This window comes from Mus caroli, unplaced genomic scaffold, assembly GCF_978045245.1.
Source record: "Mus caroli unplaced genomic scaffold, Mus_caroli_1 scaffold_5, whole genome shotgun sequence".
NCBI lineage: Eukaryota > Metazoa > Chordata > Mammalia > Rodentia > Muridae > Mus > Mus caroli.
The window spans coordinates 11,543,577-11,562,835 of NW_028227260.1; the positions used below are offsets into that span (position 1 = coordinate 11,543,577).

Consider the following 19,259-nt stretch of genomic DNA (forward strand, 5'->3'; position numbering starts at 1 on the left):
GCAGTCCCGCCCGGAAGGAACGCGTTGGGGGGCGGTACCGATCTGCTCGCAGCTCCGCCCCCAGTCCGCCTCCGCCGTGGGGTTTGGAGCCCTCCTTGTCACGGCCTGACCAGGAAGGAAAATGGGGCAGCCCGCAGGAGTATGGAGAACTTGGATGGAAGCAGAGAACAAGTCGGCTTTCTGGGTCGGCAATGACAAGGTCTCCTGAGCGGAGCCGCCAAACCCACCCGAGACTAGAAAGAGGCTGGGCCGCCTGGGCATCCTTCGGATGACCCGCCGCCATAGCCCCGCCCTGTCCCGGGCCTCACCTGAGGACAGAGTCCCCATAGGAGCTCAACACTGAAAGCAAGAAAGGGAGACCTGAGTACTGTCCTCCACATACACCCCTGGCACCCGTGGCTCCTGGCCTTAGCTCCTGGGAGAATTGTGCAGTTCATTTATAATAGTATATTTTGAAATTTGGCATCCCATTAGTTGTCAAGGTTGCTAACCACAGGCCGCATTCTTTGATCCAGACTTCATTGTCCATCAAAATCTGGCCCACAAATAAATTTGACTGAGCAGCTGTTCTAATGTAATTGCTTCCACAAGCACTTGGTTATTCTCCACTTTGACCCATTTCATTGTCTAAAATTTACCTTTGCTTTAAAGACTAGGTCAGCCCACTCATTAGCGTTTCCAATTTTCTGAATTCCTATAGCAATTTCTTCAGTAAAGATGGGGCAACGAGTCAGTTGGAACTGCACTTTATTCCATTTCTGATTTATATAGACATTTGTGTTTCTGTTTCAGTTGTTTGACTTTTACTGTTTTTATCTGTTGGGATAAACCTCATGCCTTGTAATGTGACAAGGTCAAGCGCATGTAGCACATACTTGACTCAGAGTGGCACTTAAACCAGAGCTATTTTCAACACCATTTGGAAATAGTGTATTGTTTACATTTTAACTGAGGCATACTTTTCTAACTGGATTATGAGTTGCTTATGAAATAGCTTGGTATCTCCCACCACGCCTGGCACAGAGTTGATTGTACATGTGTTTAGGGCTCAATGTTGATGGAATGAAAATGAGTCCTGCTTATTTGACTCCCCTTATAGTTAGTCTTTAACTAAAGCACCCAACCCCCTATCAGCCCACATCCTTTTTCTCTGAGACAGAGTCTTGTCATGTAGCCTAGGCTGGTCTCAACTATGTTATGTATCCAAGACTATTCCTCAAACTCACAGCAATACTTTTTTCCTGGGCATCCAAAGTGTTGGGATTCTGAGTATGTGCCACCACACCCAACTCACGTACTTTTCAACATTCCTTTCAAGCCTTGGTGCATGTATATGTTTTACATTGGGCAGTTCCCCTCATATCTTTTTACCATTCTTTTCTCAACTCTTATTAGTTCTAATAATGGCGCTTGAGTTATGAAACTGTGCACAATGTACTTCCATGTAGGATTTGCTGTGGTCTAGGGAGTAAGTAAGATTAAGCATTCAATTACCATAATTGAATCCCTTTAGTAACCTTTCTATGCACCTTTCCTGGAGATTTCACACATTCTTCTGTATTTAAAAGGTGGCATCATTGCTTATTTTTAGGATGTCTTGTGTTCTCCTTGGAAGCTTAAGACTCTGTCTTAGAGGACAGCATGCAAAGTGGAAATATCATGTCTTTTGACCCTAAGGTACCCTGTCTCTGAATTGGGAGAGTCCATTCTTAATCAACTTGAAAAAACTAACCAATTAACCAAATTAAACTATTTCTGTAATAATTTAGTTTAGATGACCTGGAATCATTTTACTTTCCCATTGCCATAGTATAAAAGAATGTTAAATTTGTCTCTGCTCCAGCTTCTTGCAGCTATATAAGATTGAGAGTCAAGGAGAGGACATACCAGGGACTATAAGGGTTTCTTCATAGTGAAGAACGTATCTATTAAATATATTTTAAAAGCATATATTTTAAAGCCAGGAATGGCGATACTTGTAATCCCAGCTTTGTGGATACTGAATCAGGAAAGTCCTGAATTTGAGGCAAGCCAGCCGGGGTTACAAGGCTATATTGCTATCTAGGTAAACATGATAAAAAGACACTATATGGAATTCTCAAATAATTAATAAAATATTATTTTAAAAGGCTATTTATTTGTGATAGTTTGTATATTCTTGGACCAGGGGGTGGCACCATTTGGAGGTGTGGCCTTGTTGAAATAGGTGTGACCTGGTTGGAGTAGGTGTGTCATTGTGGGTGTGGGCTTAATACTCTCACCCTAGGTGCCTGGAAGTCAGTCTTCCACTAGCAGCCTTTGGATGAAGACAGAATTCTCAGCTCTGCCTGGGCCATGCCTGCCTGGATGCTGCCATGCTCCCACCTTGATGGTAATGGACTGAACCTCTGAACCTGTAAGCCAACCCCAATTAAATGTTGGTTTTTTTTTTTTATAAGATTTGTCTTGGTCATGGTGTCTGTTCACAGCAGTAAAACCCTGAATAATACAATATTCCATATGAATATATATTTAATTTTTATATGCTCTGATTTATTGATGTTATATCTGGAAACTGAGGTGAGAAATAAATGAATATATTCCTAAGAAATTTTGACCCAATTTTGTTCCTTTTTTAAAAAAATATTCCTTTTTTATGTACATGAGTATTTTGCCTGCATGTATGTATGTCTACTGTGTTCGTGTCTGGTGCCTGTGGAAGTCAGAAGAGGCTGTCAGATCCCCTGCAATTTGAGTTATAGATAGATGATTGTGAGCTACCATGTGGGTCCTGAAACCAAACCCAGGTCCTCTGCAAGAGCAACAAGTTCTCTTAACTTCTGAGCCATCTCTCTGGTCCCGATAGTATGTTTTTATTGTACTCACTCAGCTTCTCCTGGTTTCTGTCCCTCAGACCCCAAGGAGGAGATGAGATAGAGATAAACTGAATCATCTTTTCTTGCTATTATGAAGACAAAAGTCACACCAAACAAGTCTGTTTGGTGAGTATGCCATTCAGTAAATTAACTCTCCATTGAAATACCCTTCAAATAACACACCTTCCTCCAAGGTGACCTTGTTAGATACAAGCCAGCTCACCGAGTGGAACAGTTTGCATCATTTCATTAAAGGCACAGCTCATTAAAGACTGCATAGTTCCTAGGTAGCATCAATGATTCTAGTGAATTCTGGGGAAATTTTCTCCAGTGCATTGAGGAAACACTTCAGATGCCGGGCACTGCTTCCACATTCCCTGAAGAATAGTAGTTCCTCTGTCTTCCTTAAAACAGTCTCCAATTTTAAAACCAGAGGAGGTTACTCCTCAGGAACATTCTGTCTCTGTCCCGTCATGTTATTTCTCTGAATTTACAAACCAACAAATAGCCAAGAGAATTTAGCTTAAGGACCAACCGGACAAGGGCCCTAATACAAAAAGTAAGGAAGGTGGGAACTGACAGACTCTTGACTTTGTGCTTTTTAGGTGTACTCTGGTATGCACATTACTTTGGGAGATTGATTTCCAAGGTTTCATCCCTCCCCCCTTACCCCCACCCTCAAATCAAAAGTGTCTCGTCACCTTTCCAATCAATGGCTTCTTTGTGGGAGCTGAGGAGCTGGGAAAGAAAGATTGCTCAGACAGTTCTCATCTGGGGGAAGGCTGCTTTCCACAGTTGTGGCTTCCACATGCTAACTAGCAGATGGTACTTAGTTAGGACCTAACTAAAGGATTTTGAAATGTTCCTAATAAACATACTGTGCTTGAGACACCATGAGAAACAACATAGACCCTCTAGGACTAGGAACAATCAGAGTTCGATATATATTATTATGTACAAAGCCTCTTGGATCTTGTTTTCACTCTCCTGAAAACCCACTGCTGGAGACCGAGGAAGCAGACATTTGGATGGGGTCTGAACTGAGTTTCATACATTTCCTACAGGTCAGTGGCAACACACGTTAAAGAGTAGCTCTTGAAAGAGTAAGATAAGATAAACAATAGCCCTTGGAAACCACTGTCACAAAGCAGGACAAGCCATTCTCTAATGCCGCAGTCCAAATCTTCTGAGGGTATGTTCCACCATTCCACGCCACACTGCCAGGGGGTAGGATTGGAGAAAGAGAATGCAAACCAAACTTAAAGGACTTAACTGCAAATTGATTTTTATTGATTTTTAACAGTTTTGTCAATCATAACATATAAATACAAAATAATTAAATAATTTGGAGAAGAAATTTTGCAAAGACAGTGAGCACACACAGAAACAGATGTTACTACTGTGGTTAGTCTCGGATACAACATTTATTTGAAATATATGCAAGGGAGCCTTAGTGAAAGACCTAACTAAAGGATTTTGAAATGTTCCTAATAATCACACTGCTTGAGGCACCACTCAAGCTGGTAAAGGTGAGAAATAGGATAGGCCCTCTAGAAGTAGGAACAATCAGGCTTGGATATATGTTATTACATACAAACAACAATATCACAGGATAATTCACTCTTCCCAGTAGCTGCTCCCCCTTGTCACTATACACTCTTCAAGATTCGACATGTTTTTAAAAATACATACAAGTATGACTGGACCAGAATGTAGCAGTTGCAACAATAACGTATCATGCAGCCATCTTTTAAAGACCTAATTTGTTTGCCATATATACACTCTGGAAAAGTAACCCTACTCTCATCCCCTCTTTTGAAAGGCTCTGGGTATTTGAGAAGTGGCAGTGTGTATCTTTTCTACCGTCACGATCTTCCTAACATGGTTTAGATTACAGTTTTAGCCTCTAACAACCATGGTGTAGAGATTCTATAATCTGGTCATTAGGGATGAAGTCTGGCCATTGGTATCACTATTTCATGTCACATATAGTCATACAAGTCATTCCCTGCATAAGGACCCTGTATAAGGACCCTTCATGAGAACCCTGCATAAGGTACCCAGGAGGATCATCAGGGTTAAAATGTGGCCGGACTGTTTTCCAAACCATAAGCTCATAAGGCTGTGTCTGCCCAGTGGGGGCACCTTTTCTTGATTGCTCAAAGGCACTTTCTGAGCTAATTGTCTATTTATAATTGTTCAGTTTGCCTTTATCATTATTTCTTGATTTCAGTGAAGTTTCTGAATTTCACATCCTATATGATCTTCTAAAGAAGGTTTAGAAGTCACTGGTAAGTTATCACATTAGAGAAGGCGACGCAACCATGATTCTACAAAAGAATAAATTTACACAGTAGAAAATAAATATAAAAAAAGGTAGAGAGAAGATTTTTGACATGTGGTCACTAGAATTTAGCTTATATACAACAAAGGCATGCACAACTAAACTTACCAACAGACTGAAGTAAACATCTTTCTTTTCTTTCTTTCTTTCTTTCTTTCTTTCTTTCTTTCTTTCTTTCTTTTTTAGGATGTTATCAAGGATAACAGCCTCTTTAAAATGTGAGTGGAAACAAACTTTCATTTTTCTTTCCTGGATCTTATTCTGTGATATTAACACCAATGCCTTTGAAAATGAGAGATAAGAAGCCAAACTGCAAATGTCTAGAAACCATAGCCAGTCCTGGTTTCTTCTGATAGTAACTGGTTGCCCTCATTTAGCTTATGTTCCTTTCGAGGTTGCTGAATAGAAAACCAGCGCTTTTCATACATCTCACATTGTGTTAAAGGAAAACTGGACACTTCACACCATCCACATCATGCTTCGATTTTAGAAGAAGAGAATCACATTTGCTCAATAAAGTGTAAGCTTCCCCGCTTCGAAGTCCTTCTGAGCGCTATCCGGCTTTTACCATTGCAGGAGTCCTCTTTGTCACTAAACATGTGCTGTTTGCCAGTGAGATCATGAAGGCACACGTCTCCATTCTGAACACTGAAAGAAACCCCATTCCTCTCGGTAGATGCATTGCCTAGATAGGAGAAGATCAAAGTCGGTCTCATGAAGTAGCCACAGAAAGTACTCAAGACCAAGCAAGTAGTGTCTTCACATTAATGGTGAACAGGCATGCCAGAAATGAATCTTTTAAAAGTACCCATCCTGTGTTTACATATTTTATTTTTATTCCTTCCCTAAGGTCCGTGACGGTAAGCACAGCAAGTTGGAGGATGATCAGAAACAAAATTCCTGTTGACATTTTTAAAAAACTGAAACAGTCAAAATGGAGAGCAAAGCAAGCTATATATATATATATTTTTTATTTTCAAGGTCCCATTTCCTAACTCCAATTGAACACATTGAATTAAACTGTGTATAAGATAACCTACAATATTATTTAAGATTATCAGAGATCCTGTAGGGACCCACATAGGCTTCTTATTCCCTATGATTCCTATGAAATGAAATTTTGTATTAGAAGATAAGCTCAAAGCAACCAGCTACAGTCCTGGGAAGATGAAATCATCTCTCTATAGCCATTTCTAAATCTGTGTTCTGACAATCCCAATAGCACAGCTTCCCGTGAGGAAGCTATTGATTCCAGCCTAAGAGGGGGACAGCAGGGTACTCAGTGGTACCTGTGATTTAGACCTAGACCTCCCTATCATTAGCAGCCTCAGAACTTCAGGACATAGCATCTATTAGCTTTTAGCTACTTAGCACCATCTTTTTGATCATTATAGCTTTGAAAGGCCATGTACAAAGCTGAATAATAGCCTATTGGTTATGTCATGATACAATCATAATAATGATGAAAACAGCACTGAACACATCATGTATAGTCTCACTTATAGTTAATGCTAAGGGACAGGTGCTTTTTATGATCCCATTTCACAGATGTTAAGACAAAGGTAGAAATTAAATGATCTGCCTAAACTTCTATAGCTCAAAAGTGATGGATGGAACACTTGAGGGTGCTTCCAAAGTGTTAGCTCGTGGCCCTGTGTACTAAATTTTCATGGCTGTAAGGCAGCTAGGAACTGAAATATGTGTCACATTTATACAAAAGAGGCAGTAGATGTGGCTAACGCAGCTCCATCTGTGCCACAGCTCAAACAGGGCGTGTGCCTGTCTGAGGCAGCTGTTCTGACTTAAGCATTTTGGTTTGAGGACGTTTGGTTGTGGGAACAATTTGTCCCAGTATAATAAAACACTCAGCTGCCAGTTTCGTTTTTGAAATTCTCAGTGCCATTCCTCATCCGGGGTGGAGGCTGACATGTCAGAGATGTTCATCTGACAGACACATTATCTTTTTTTTTTTTTTTTTTGAAACACTTAGCCATTCTGTTGACTGCAATGTGCCCCATACTTACTGTCAGATATCAAAACTAGCTGTGTCAAACAGCGGTGCCAAAATGGACCTGCTTCTACAAAATGATTCCCCAAAGATTGACAATTCTTTGGTAGTGCTAGGCAGGTGAAGCATCACTTCCAAACCCTTTTCAGAAGATTAAAAACCCTAGTTATCGATCAAGAGCCCCTCGACACACACACACACACACACACACACACACACACACACACACAGGAGTCTAAAGCTTCTGGATGATCCAGTTCAATCCTTTAATCACATGCCTTTCAACTTGCTCTCTCGCTCTTAGTAACCAGCCTTGATCTCCTTGTCTTTATTCCAGGGACCTACAATGAATCATTCCTCATATGGCAAGTTGGCATAGTGCCCAGAACTTTATTTAATCTTGGTATTGACAGTGAGGATATAAGGCCATATGGCAGCAATTTCTTTTATTAAAATGTTAATTAATTAATTTTTTTCATTTTATATGCATCACTGTTTTGCCCGAATGTGTATATGTCTGTATGAGGGTGTCAGATCTTGGGGTTGCAGACATTTATGAGCTACTAAGTGGGTGCTTGGATTTGATTCTAGTTCCTCTGGAAGAATGGTCAGTGCTCTTAACCAATGAGCCATCTCTCCAGCACCAGACAGCAGCTTCTTATCTTTTATAGCAGTGGTTTGCAAAGAAGAAGAAATTTATTACCTGTTCCCATAGAGGACATCGTCTAGGGGCATTTTTGCTTGCTGCAACTTGGGGCAGGACACTGCTGGTTCTACTTGGTAGAGAAGCTAAGGATGCTATTCAACACTTTGCAATTCTGTAAAAATAGTTATTTAACTCCATATGTCACCTGTGTCCGAGATGAAAAGGTCTGAATGTCAAGGAGTCCTGTTGTATATCTTCTTTGTGTAAAATCTTGTATGTGGTATGTATACCTGTGCAGGCAGGCATGTTTATAAGCTCATGTGAGTGCAGCAATACACATGAAGTGTTCCTGTGCACGCATGTGGAAGCCTGAGTTTGGAGAGTGTCTTCCTGGGTTACTCTGCACTCTCTGTATCGAAGCAGGATTTCTCTCTGAATCTGGAGCTCACCATTTTGGTTGACCTGGCTGGCCAGCCAGTCTGCTTGACTGTTTCCCATCTCCTCCTGCCTCTTGTGTGCTACTATTACAGCAGGGTCACCATAAGGTGCATCAGGCTTTTAAGTGTGTTCCGAAGATCTGCTCCTTACCCTTGTGTAGTACCCCCTGAGCCATCTCCCCAGCCAACCCTCAATTGTATTCTTTAAACTCAAACTATCAGAAGCCCTCAACTTTATAAGACTTAGAAACTATTTGGTTGAGACCTGAACCTTCTCACAAACTGATCTGATTAGTAATGGAAAGGACTAAAATCTTAAAATAATGAATAAAGGCCAACTATTCATTGGAAGGAGAAATGTACTGGCACATCACACATTTTTTTAAATAAAATGCAAAAGGTATATTAAGAAGCAGAAGAAGGCAAAAATAAGTAAGATAAGCTTTATGAGTAACGAACAGCCCAGTCTTGGAGAGAAAGGAAATGTAATGAAGTTTTAGCTGGAAATTCTAGACGTAATGAGTAAAAGAAGCACAGCTGCAGTCATCTGTTCATGTATGAGTGACACAGATAGTGGCCAATATTGCTCACAATCCATCTTCCAGCCTTTGATACATTCATGGGAACCTGGGTGCTGTCACAAGGCAGCCACATTGTGGGAAAGGGTTAACAAACATGAAAAGAGAAAAAAAAAAACAGGAAGGTTTCAAAGTGCTAAAGATATACATGGCTAATAGATATGATTTTTTTTTAAAAAAAGCATATTGCTTAGTAATTTAGGTACTGCTCTTACCAAAACAGTGCAGTACTGAAACCTTTGGGCAATATTTAAATTAGGATTTGAATCTAAGAAAACCTTTTTTAGGTTATAGTCAATTCCCATGATGGAAAACTAAATTTTAAAAAAGTCACTCTGTTATTTGCTCTAAAGTAAATACATTTGGATTTATAAATATGCTCTGGCTGTTACTGAAAACTCTATTTTGACTTACTAGTCATAGGTGTAATCTTCCAGTTTGCTCTGCAAAAAGAACTACCTCAAAAAAAAAAAAAAAAAAAAAAAAACCACTGGCTTGAAAAACACTATATGGAGACAGACATACATACCATTCCCGCTTGCGTGCACTGAGCAATCACTATTCACTAGGAGTGTGGTGGAGTTAGTGGAGTTACAGCTTGACTGTAAGGAATTTGAAGAGCTGGATACTCCTTGGTTTACAGTCTGCTTCTTTAAACCATTAGTAGCAGTTTTACTCCAGTCTACAGCAGAATAAGCATTACAGAAAAACAGGGCAGTATGTTGAAGCTCAAATGCAAGAGACAGGTCACAGTGTAACAAGTTCTAGCAATTGAATTCTCACTTCAGGATCTTGTAGAGAACTCACACATTTCACAAGCTGTCTTTATAAAGGGCACCTCCACCTCCACTGCAAGGATTTACCTTGCAAATGACTGCCTCATTAAGAAGACCCGGGGTCCTCCTAGAGCTAAGGGCTGAGCTAATGGGTTGTCTGGAAACAGCTGCTGATTTAGGAAGTGTCCCAGAGTCTCTCCCTCTACCCTCACAAGAACACAAGTCAACTCTGCCATTGTAATTATTCTTGAATCCATACAAATAAGTGATCTTCACACACTGCCATTTTCTAAATACAGACCGCAGTACCTATCAGGTACTGAAAGGTTGTATTCATGCAGAAGGAAGCTAGCTTTTCAAACAGGACTTTATTGTTGTTGTTATTGTTTTTAAGAGAAAGAAAAAAGAAAAAGAAATGAGCTCGTTGCTCTGCTAGCCAACCGGGAATATGTGAAAAGAACTTCAAAATAACCAAATGCATACAAAGTCTGGCCAGCTAACAAATAAAGTCACTGACAACCTGGACCTGTGGAGAAAGGGCTGAGTCAAGCCTTAAAATGTTATGAAGGAAAATATTAAAAATTACTTGGAGAAATGAAAAAACATGCACTCAGTAGGAAACAAACGCTAAAAATGTCACTGTCGCTTCATTGAAGAAGCAGTCAACTAACTCTCTTGCTCACAAAATTCCCAGGTAGCAAGAATTCTCTCTCTCTCTCTCTCTCTCTCTCTCTCTCTCTCTCTCTCTCTCTTTCTCTCCCTCTCTCCCTCTCTCCCTCTCTCCCTCTCCCTCTGTCTCTTTCCTCTTTCCCTCCCTCCCTCTCTCTTCCCTTCTCTCCTCCCTTCCCTCCCCCTTCTTTCCTCCCTCCCTCCCTCCCTCCCTCCCTCTCCAGTAATGCTGAAGAGCATTTTCTGTTGTGCAGGTTGTGTTCCCCAACTTTCCAGACCTGACGCCTCCTTGGCAGTGCTTGCTTTCATCTTAATGTACACATTTATTTTCTTGAGATTTAAGAGAAGAAAGAAATGAAAGCAAATCTTTACCAGAATTTTCAGCCAGCCGTAATTTTCCACAACAAAGATACCGCCTCCACTGTTTTCTGACATTCTCTTTTGCTGCACAGTAAAAGATGAATATGAAAAACCCTAAAGGGAGAGAAAAAAATCCAAACCATTATACAGTTGAATTCCTCATAAAACCTGAATCTTTGGGGATTTATTTTGCACAAAAGAGGACATCTTTGGCAGTTATAGACAAAGTGAAATTTTATAAATTGAATAAAATATCTAAGATTCAAAGCTTTAAATGAAGATCTTTGGAAGATAGAGTGCTTCTACGTAGAACTGCATTTCCACGGCTAATTTCACCATCTTTTGTTGTCCCAGGTCTTGCTCTCATTCTTCCCTGTCCAGGTATCAAAAGCCATCTTCTCAGGGTCCTAGCTGAAACCTCAGCTCCCACCTCTTGGATCCCCTGGTTTTGTAACCTCATTCTAAGTTCTGTTAAATTTAAGCTTCTCCAGAGTCTGGGGTACCTCTCTCCTATGTCAGGTTCCTTGCTTGGGTCCTTGGGGCCTTCTGTTCTGATTATCCAGTCTGCAGAGTGTTTGGATTTACATATTCACCATCTTCCTGCCTCTCTTCAAGGCCCAAGGGAGTTACAGCATGGAAAACTAGCTACAGATGTGAACAGGCCTTTGGAGTTACTTCCTGCCTACCACTGTCACTGCTAAGACTCCCCAAGGCTTTTGCTAGTAAATATTTGTGGACTGTATGGATGAATTCTGAACTCCCCCCACCCCAAGGCTTACTTATCTTCATTTTAAAACACCAGATTTGCTTCTTATGGGGTACATATGAGAAAGCCTCAAGGGCTGGTGGACATGGCACAACTTTGCTCAATGCCACCATGGAAGGTTCCTTTGGTTGCATGAAGAGAGAAACAACGTGTGTAAGGGAGGGATGGATGGGTATATGCACCAGAACAAAAAATACACACAGCCCATCATTAGGCCTTAGCTCCCTTTTACAGAAGCAGCAAATTACTTCTAGCCATTTATATTCTAATAAGATATTCTGTGGAAATTGAGAAAAAAAGAGGCAAGTTTGCTCAATTCTTAAACCACATGAAGGGAGGCACACAGCTTTCCTGTTAATGATTTCTATGAGTTTTTCTCTTAAAGTATCTACTACTTTTAGTATCCCATTATTAGGATATGAAACCTTTCTCAAGCCAAAGGTTGTGACACATGCCTATTGAGTGCATGGTTTTTCATTTCCCAAAGTAAGTTTTAATATTTTCCTTCATAACATTTTAAGGCTTGACTCAGCACTGCATTAGCAGAAATAGGAGGATCCCTGGGTATCTGAGGCCAATCTGGTAAATCCCATACCAGTCATGGCTGCATACATTCATGCAAGATACACTCTGCCAGGAGAGCACCTCCTCAACAAAACCCAAAACAAAACAAAAAAACCTCGACATAATTTTCTTATCTTCTTTTGTTTTATATTTAATACTGCCATAGCAAAACACGAGGATAAGACAATTTAGGGACTGGTATGTTGTAGATAAAAATATCAGCCATATGTAGGTGTGTGTGTGTGTGTGTTAAAATAAAAGAAGAACCTAAAAATTCTAATACTTAGCAAGAACAAGTTAAGTATTAGAATTATGCTTCTGGAAGGGATTTCATTGAAAACCAGCAAAATCATCTATTTCCTGATGGAACCGCAGGAGGGCAGTATGGGAGCCAAAAGCAACATGAAAATAAGCAGAGAAGAATGTAATGGAAGGAGTTGGAAGAAGAGGAAGCCAAAGGACAATTCTTTATTGTTTCTGTAATGTAAACCTATTAGCCTGCTGGGCTTTAATGCCAAAGCACTTCCATTAAAAATTAACAGCTGACAAGACTTTTATGACATTGCTCCAAAAGGAATTAGTCATTTGGCCTTTCTAAAGAATACAACTGTTAGGGTCCCAAAATGAGAGTGGCTGGCCTTTATTACATTATGAGAAGCTCACAAGTCAAGGAGACCCTCCAAGCCTGTCCCAGGCATGTTCAGGGCAGCTTGGTAACTTCTAGGGATTAGCCCCTAGCCAAGATTACTGCCACTTGCGTTTGTTGATTATCTTCCAATTATCATTTTCTATGTTTCTAAATCAAAACCCCAAATCTAAGCTCAAGGTCCAAGTGGTGAACTCTCATAATGACATGTTATCTGGGTTTTCCCTGTATACAGGTTCTGCTTTCATAAATTCGTTTAAAAAATAAAAAGGGAGGAAGCAAGAAAAGGCTGAGTAATTGGCAGATTCTCTCAATACAGTTTCTCCAAGGAGATGAAGATGGATAAAAGGAAAAATCACCATTGCTCAAAATTAGTAAAATGCCTTTCTTTTGAGAACCTTAAAGCTCCTATTCTCAGCAATAAATTGGTTCAGAAAGGAGTACACCTTCAGCCACTAAAGAGGGCACTTTGCAGGTACTTTCTTAGTAATGGTATTTCCACTGGGCTCTTTGGGTTCATATTTAATGTTGTGGTGCTTACCTTGTAAGGTATTAAAGATGGCAAAGAGATACATGAAGGTGACATTAACTGGTCCCCAGGCAAAGAAGGCAAAGCCCCAAGTAATTCCCAGTAAAAATGTGAGGCCAGCGATACTCCTGAGGTCTTGAATACTTGTTTTGCGCTGGGCTCCCAGCTGCTTCTTCTTTTTAATTCGACAGAGCTGAACCAAGACCACGATGAACATGCTGACATTCAGTAGAAATATCACACAGAAATATCCCACAACCGTGATATAGAACACCACATTGCTGTTGATCCAGCAACTGGATGGGGAAGAAGAGAAGAGGAAAATATAATGGTGAAAATATGCTTGCTCCAAGTAATGAACTGAATCTGTAATGTTTTGATGAACATGTTTTTCCCCTCAAGTAAAAAAATAAAAATAAAAATAAAACAAAGATAAACTGCATTTCTCCACAATCATTTATATCTCTTGGGAATAGAATCTAGGAGTTTATCTTAGGATACTTGTTAATCGAGAATATCTTCCAAGATGGAGAGATGGTTCAGTGGTTAAGAGCAATTGGTGCTTTTCTAGAGGACCAAGCTCCAGCTCACAATTACCTGTAACTTCAGCTCCAAAAGATCTGACACCCTGTTCTGGCCTCCACAGAAAAATGCACACATGTGGCACACATATATACACATAAATAAAATAAATCTTTAAAAATAATATTTTTTTGTGTTTCTAGAAAGAGTTGCTCTGTATAGGCCTGGCTATCCTGGAACTCATTCTGTGGACCTCAAACTCAAAGAGATCTGCCTTACTCTGCCTCTTGAGCGCTAGGATTAAAGGAGTGTGCCACCACTACCTGGCTTAAAACCATTTTAAAAACATTCAGACCTTCACCTGTGTAAATTATAGTTACCCTAAACTGTATGTACTTATTAATATAATGTCATGAGCATTTCATTTTTATCAACATTTAAGAGTCTTAATATATTTCACCCTAATTTGTATACTTCTTCAGAATAATTCCTCCTAATTTATTACTTAATATTAATGTGGTATTTTTAACTAGCTAATCTCATTACACATGATGATGACAGCTCCTGTTAAAAATGATTTAACACTTGAGTAAGATGATAGACGTAGCCCCACAGACTGGTTGGATCCTCCATTTTCTTGAGGAATTTAATTTTCTAGTTCCCTGGGCATACCCTAAGATGAATTTGTACTTACAAGTCATCTGGTGTGCCATTGGGGAATTTTCCATAAGATCCAATCCCATAGTTATCTGGGGATATAGTCAGGACGATGGACACAACCACAGCTGGTATGCCTAGAACAGAGGAAACATCAGCCACACAGTTCTGACTGCAAAGGAGGGGGGAAAAAAGCACCTGGAGATCATTCTATTTTCCCTCCTGTGGCATGGCAGACACTGATTAACTAGTCACCAAATCAGTTTCTATTCGGTTGTTTTGTTTTGTTTTGTTTTTTGCACATTAGAAGCCAGAACAAACTTTTGGCTAGTAGGCTATTAGCAGAAGTCATTTGCTCCATTGTGCTTCTGTCCCCTAGAAACTACCCGCAAAGTTCTCCATTCTCTTTCCCCTGAAACCTGGAGTGGTCTTGGAGGCAGAGTCTCCATCTACTGAGGTTCATACATAACCATAGTGATGCCTTCCTTTCCTTCACCTGGGATGCAGACAAGTGGGAATGATGTGCTGAGATAGCAGGGCTCATCTCCTGGAGCAGCTAGCACCACCAAGAACTCACTCATGTCTGCATTGTAAATTTAAGAGTAAGTAATTCCCAGTGAATTTTTCATTACAAAACTACAATTCCTCAACGGATTATTTGGAACCAAATGATGAATGGAAAAATCTGTCTTCACTGACTCTCGACTGGTGACCGCTATGATGTTGGCTTTCTAGGGGTCCATTTGTACTTCTGCCAAAAGGAGGCACAGCAAAAGAGGGCTCCTGACAGTTTACAATGCTTTTTGGCTAGGAAAAGGTGCCTCAAAGATGTCCATGCCACCACTCACCAACCCTGAGCTACAACCCAACACTGCACACAGACCAGTCAGTCAGTATCACTGCTCTGGTAAAGAAAACAATAATGACAACGATGGTGATGACAACTACAACAACCCCTTTTATAGATCGGCTGGGGTGCCTGAAACATTCAAGTGCATTCTTTATTTTAATTCATTTGTACCTCTAATGATATTGACATGATGGTTTCCTAATGAGACATTTTTTAAAGTATTGAATACTGTAGGCTGAAGTTGTAGACCATTGTGCTTACCTAGCCTGTTCACGGCCCTGGGTTAGATCCTCAGGGTCAAAGACATACGTAACTTATGGAGGTGGGAAAAACTCCTTGACAAGGATGCCTGGCATTTTAGCTTTCTCTAAAGAAGATAAATTCCTGCCCATATAGCTGGAGCTATAACTTCCTTTTTGGCACAAATGAAGGAAACTGTGTGTTTTGTTATTCTTCATAAAGATGTAATGACAGACAGATGGACAAGTAAGGAAAGGCTTACAGTCCTGTTGTGCAGGAGGAACTGTTTAGACTGAAGAAGAGGAAATTTGGGAGTGTTGATGGTTGCAATCCAGTGAAAAGGATATGCATAACGAGTGAGAAAGCCAGGCGCAGCTGTTTTCTAGCCTTGCAAAATGGAGGTATGCTACACCATGACTTAGAGCTAGGGTCTTTGCCTGGGTGCTGCTGATAACTGCTTTGCTAGCCTCATTGGCTTGTCTTCAGTGAAGTGTGAAACTACATAAAAAAAATAGGGCACTACATACTTGTGGATTATCTAGAGGACTCTTAGGAGGGCGAGGTACCACCAGCTTACTCTTTTTCACTGAAGAGACCAGAACCAAGTTCATTGGTAAGTGCCACCAAGAGTCATGAACTTAATGGAAAGGAGAATGTAGAGTTTTGGAAAGAATCTGGTTGCTGACTCAGTGAGATTCTTCTGGAGACAGTGCAGCCTGTGAGGGGTCCAAAGCTCCTTTAAAGAGTTGCCAAGTGGGATCCAAGATCCATGGTTAAAAGTTAGAACACTGGGTGGCGGGGGGAAAAATCCAGGTAGCATTTAAGCAAATTTATACATACCCCAGCCAACAATGCAGAATTTAAGGATGTACTTTCGGATGTAAGTATTAAACACCTTGACCAGCGCTAGGTACATGTGGAATGCTTCTAATCCCATCCATGTGAATGAGACCAAGAGAAAATAGTGAAGAAATACAGCCACGGCAATGCAGAAACCTCGGGTATTATACAGTGCAATCCAGGAGTCTAGGAGGAAGACCAGGTTGAGCAGAAGCAGGGCAGCACACAGCTGGATGAGGATTTTGGAAGGGTAATCCCTCCGGATCTTTCTAAAATAAACGGACAAAAGCCAGTTAGCATTATAGCCTGCTAAACTTTGTATAAAATACTTCTCAGCTGTCTCAGAGTTTTAAGTGAATTGTTCCTTAGCATATACTGATATGCATAGATTTCCTCATTGTGGGTGAGTGTACAGGGGACATTAAAACCAACAATGAAGGAAGAATCTAAACTGAAAAATTGTGAGAATCAATACTGATCATCAACTTCAAAAACAAAAACCTGAAATCACCTAGGAGATGAGCATCTGCACACAGCTGTAAGGGTGGGAGTAGATTACCTAAGGTAGGGAGATTCACCATGAGTGTGGGTGGTACTATTCCATGAGGTGGGCCTTAGACTGAATAAAAGGGAGAAAGTGGTCAGAATACCCACATTCAACACTCTCAGTTCCTGCTGCTATGACATCCCTATGCCCTTGTCATGATGGACAGAACCTTCAAACTATGAGCCAAAATAAACCGTTCCTTCCATACATTAGACAATGTCTTTGTCAGGTGTTCAACAGCCGCAACAGGAGAAGCAACTAAGGAGACACTCGTACGGAAAATGCGTCTCCATTTCTGTAGGATCTTTTACACAGGGATTATAGACACACAGCTTTAAATGCTGTGCAATCGACACCAAGGAGGAGCCTCCACATTTCTCCTGAACAACTCCTAGAAGTGTTGCTCGTTGTTCTCACATGAAAGGCTGCTACATTCAGATCTTCAAATAGATGGTCAGATTCCCATATGACCTTATGCTATTACTTAAACTGAGATCATGGAAAGAAGAGGTTAAATTACTGCTAAAGGGAATGTCACAGGGAAATGCAGCTAATTTATCTGCTAGGATTCCCCTCTAAAAATGTAAGAGGAGCTCTTCTGGTGAGCCAAGAAGGAGGCGATGTCATTTAAAGTGTCATTCTTTGCTTTCACTTACAAAGTCACACTCAGTGATTTTTTTTTTCAGTTCAGTTTTACACTCATCTTCTTCATTCCTATACCAGTTAATATAATAGTTAATCTTTTACATTTGTTCAGTATTATTTATTGACTTAATTTATGGATTTTTTTTTCTGTGCATGGTGCTATGGTCCCTTTCAAACTGTAACCTCTTGGATCTCAGTCACTGTCCCTTTTTTCCTCCACTAACTGCTGAGGACATACTAGGCACCCATTTGGGGTACAAAGATGATCATGGCACAGTCCCTAGTGAGCTCATCAACTAGTGGAAGGCAGAAGCATATAAACCAAAAACCTCTAATAACATTTCATACCTGGACATTCTAAAGGACAGGGCGGGATGAAGAAAGGGTTTTTAAATAATACATTTTGATGCTGAAGGTAAGAACTGCATCTTATAAACCCAGTTTCCAGTTGTAGATACTCACTCAAAGGCGATGTAGGTTACAAGAGTAACTGACAGAAAAATTGATGAAAGCCCACAGCCAATATATGTGATAAATGTCAGAGCCATCATTTGACTTGGTGGTAAGGATGTTCGAGATAGGTCCTGGGAAATAAAATATTGCTTTCAGTGATTAAACAATTTTAAATACATAAGAATCACCATTATGTTTGTTGAATATACTAAGTATCCATTAATAGTTTCACAGTCTGTTCAACCAATCTATAAGATAGGCACAATCACTGTCAGGTAAAAATAAGGACTTCCAGTAACCTGCCTGAGATCCTAGCTAGAAAGTGGAGGAAGCAGAATTCAAATTCAGGTTTGCCCAACTCCAGGGCTCACTGCATCATAGTGTACTGGGGAAGCCCTAGATTAGGAGCCTAAAGACTGATGTTTGGTTCTTGGCTCTTACATTCCTTAGTCCTATGAATGACTATGAACAGTTACCATAAGGCTTAATTCTAATTGCAATAAAATGACCTGTGCTAAAGGAATGCTGGGAAAGTTAAATGATATCACTTAAAGATGGGGGTGTGGCTAAGTGGTAGAGTCCTTGCATACCATGTACAAAATAATAACAATAATTTATGTCAGAGTATTTTATAAACATTTTAAATGCATCAAAAGGCAAATAATTTGTATTGCCTATTCTAATAGGAATCCCTTGCTATAAAGGAGAAAATGCAAATGTGAAAATAGAATGGGAAGAAATACTTGGATTCTACATTCAAATATTGGTTATTAAAAGAGTGGTTTCTTTGGTGAATAACTATGCCTCAATATTATTATGTTTTCTGTTTATCTGTCTAGTCATCAAGTAGAGTAGATATTTCTGGTATAATGTCCAGCTAGCCCTCAAACCCAGAATCTAAGGCCACTGAGTATGGGTGTGTTACCAATAGGATGCCAAAACTTGTAAGATGGCTACAGGTACAGATGGTTTCATTCATCCTCTTGTCTTTGACGGAACAGCCATCAGATGACCAACCTCCTCTGCCACCTGTTGGCATCAAGAGCAGTATCTGTCCCATCAGCAAGGCACAGTGACTTACCAACTTCCCCACTCCCTCACTAAGACCTTGAAAGGGTATAAAATTGGAACCTACCATTTCTGCCCAAGTCCCAGAATACACATTTCACAGTTAAGTCATCCTGTAGCAGAAAGATAAGTCATAGCTAATTAATTTGCTGAACTGAAAAGCAATTGGGGAAATCAGTGATATTTTTAACTTCATAATCATATGCTTGAGTTTTGGAGACTTATTTTACGTGATTTTTAAGAGGCAAATGAGCCCTGT

At 40.2% G+C, this 19,259-nt stretch overlaps 1 protein-coding gene across 2 annotated transcripts in view; it reads right to left on the reverse strand.

The window, feature by feature from the left end:
* Positions 1 to 4,998: 4,998 nt before the first annotated feature.
* Adgrg2 (adhesion G protein-coupled receptor G2) overlaps positions 4,999 to 19,259 on the reverse strand; it is a 73,380-nt gene continuing 59,119 nt past the window's right edge. For both annotated transcript variants that reach the window (XM_085837534.1, XM_085837533.1), the window contains 9 exons: positions 19,068 to 19,113; positions 18,858 to 18,961; positions 17,942 to 18,063; positions 16,288 to 16,556; positions 14,395 to 14,494; positions 13,191 to 13,474; positions 10,686 to 10,787; positions 9,398 to 9,550; positions 4,999 to 5,884 (listed from right to left, as the gene is read on the reverse strand). In XM_085837534.1, the coding sequence (XP_085693660.1) occupies positions 5,700 to 5,884; positions 9,398 to 9,550; positions 10,686 to 10,787; positions 13,191 to 13,474; positions 14,395 to 14,494; positions 16,288 to 16,556; positions 17,942 to 18,063; positions 18,858 to 18,961; positions 19,068 to 19,113 (1,365 nt within the window). In that variant the 3' untranslated portion in view covers positions 4,999 to 5,699. The remainder of the gene's footprint in view (positions 5,885 to 9,397; positions 9,551 to 10,685; positions 10,788 to 13,190; positions 13,475 to 14,394; positions 14,495 to 16,287; positions 16,557 to 17,941; positions 18,064 to 18,857; positions 18,962 to 19,067; positions 19,114 to 19,259) is intronic.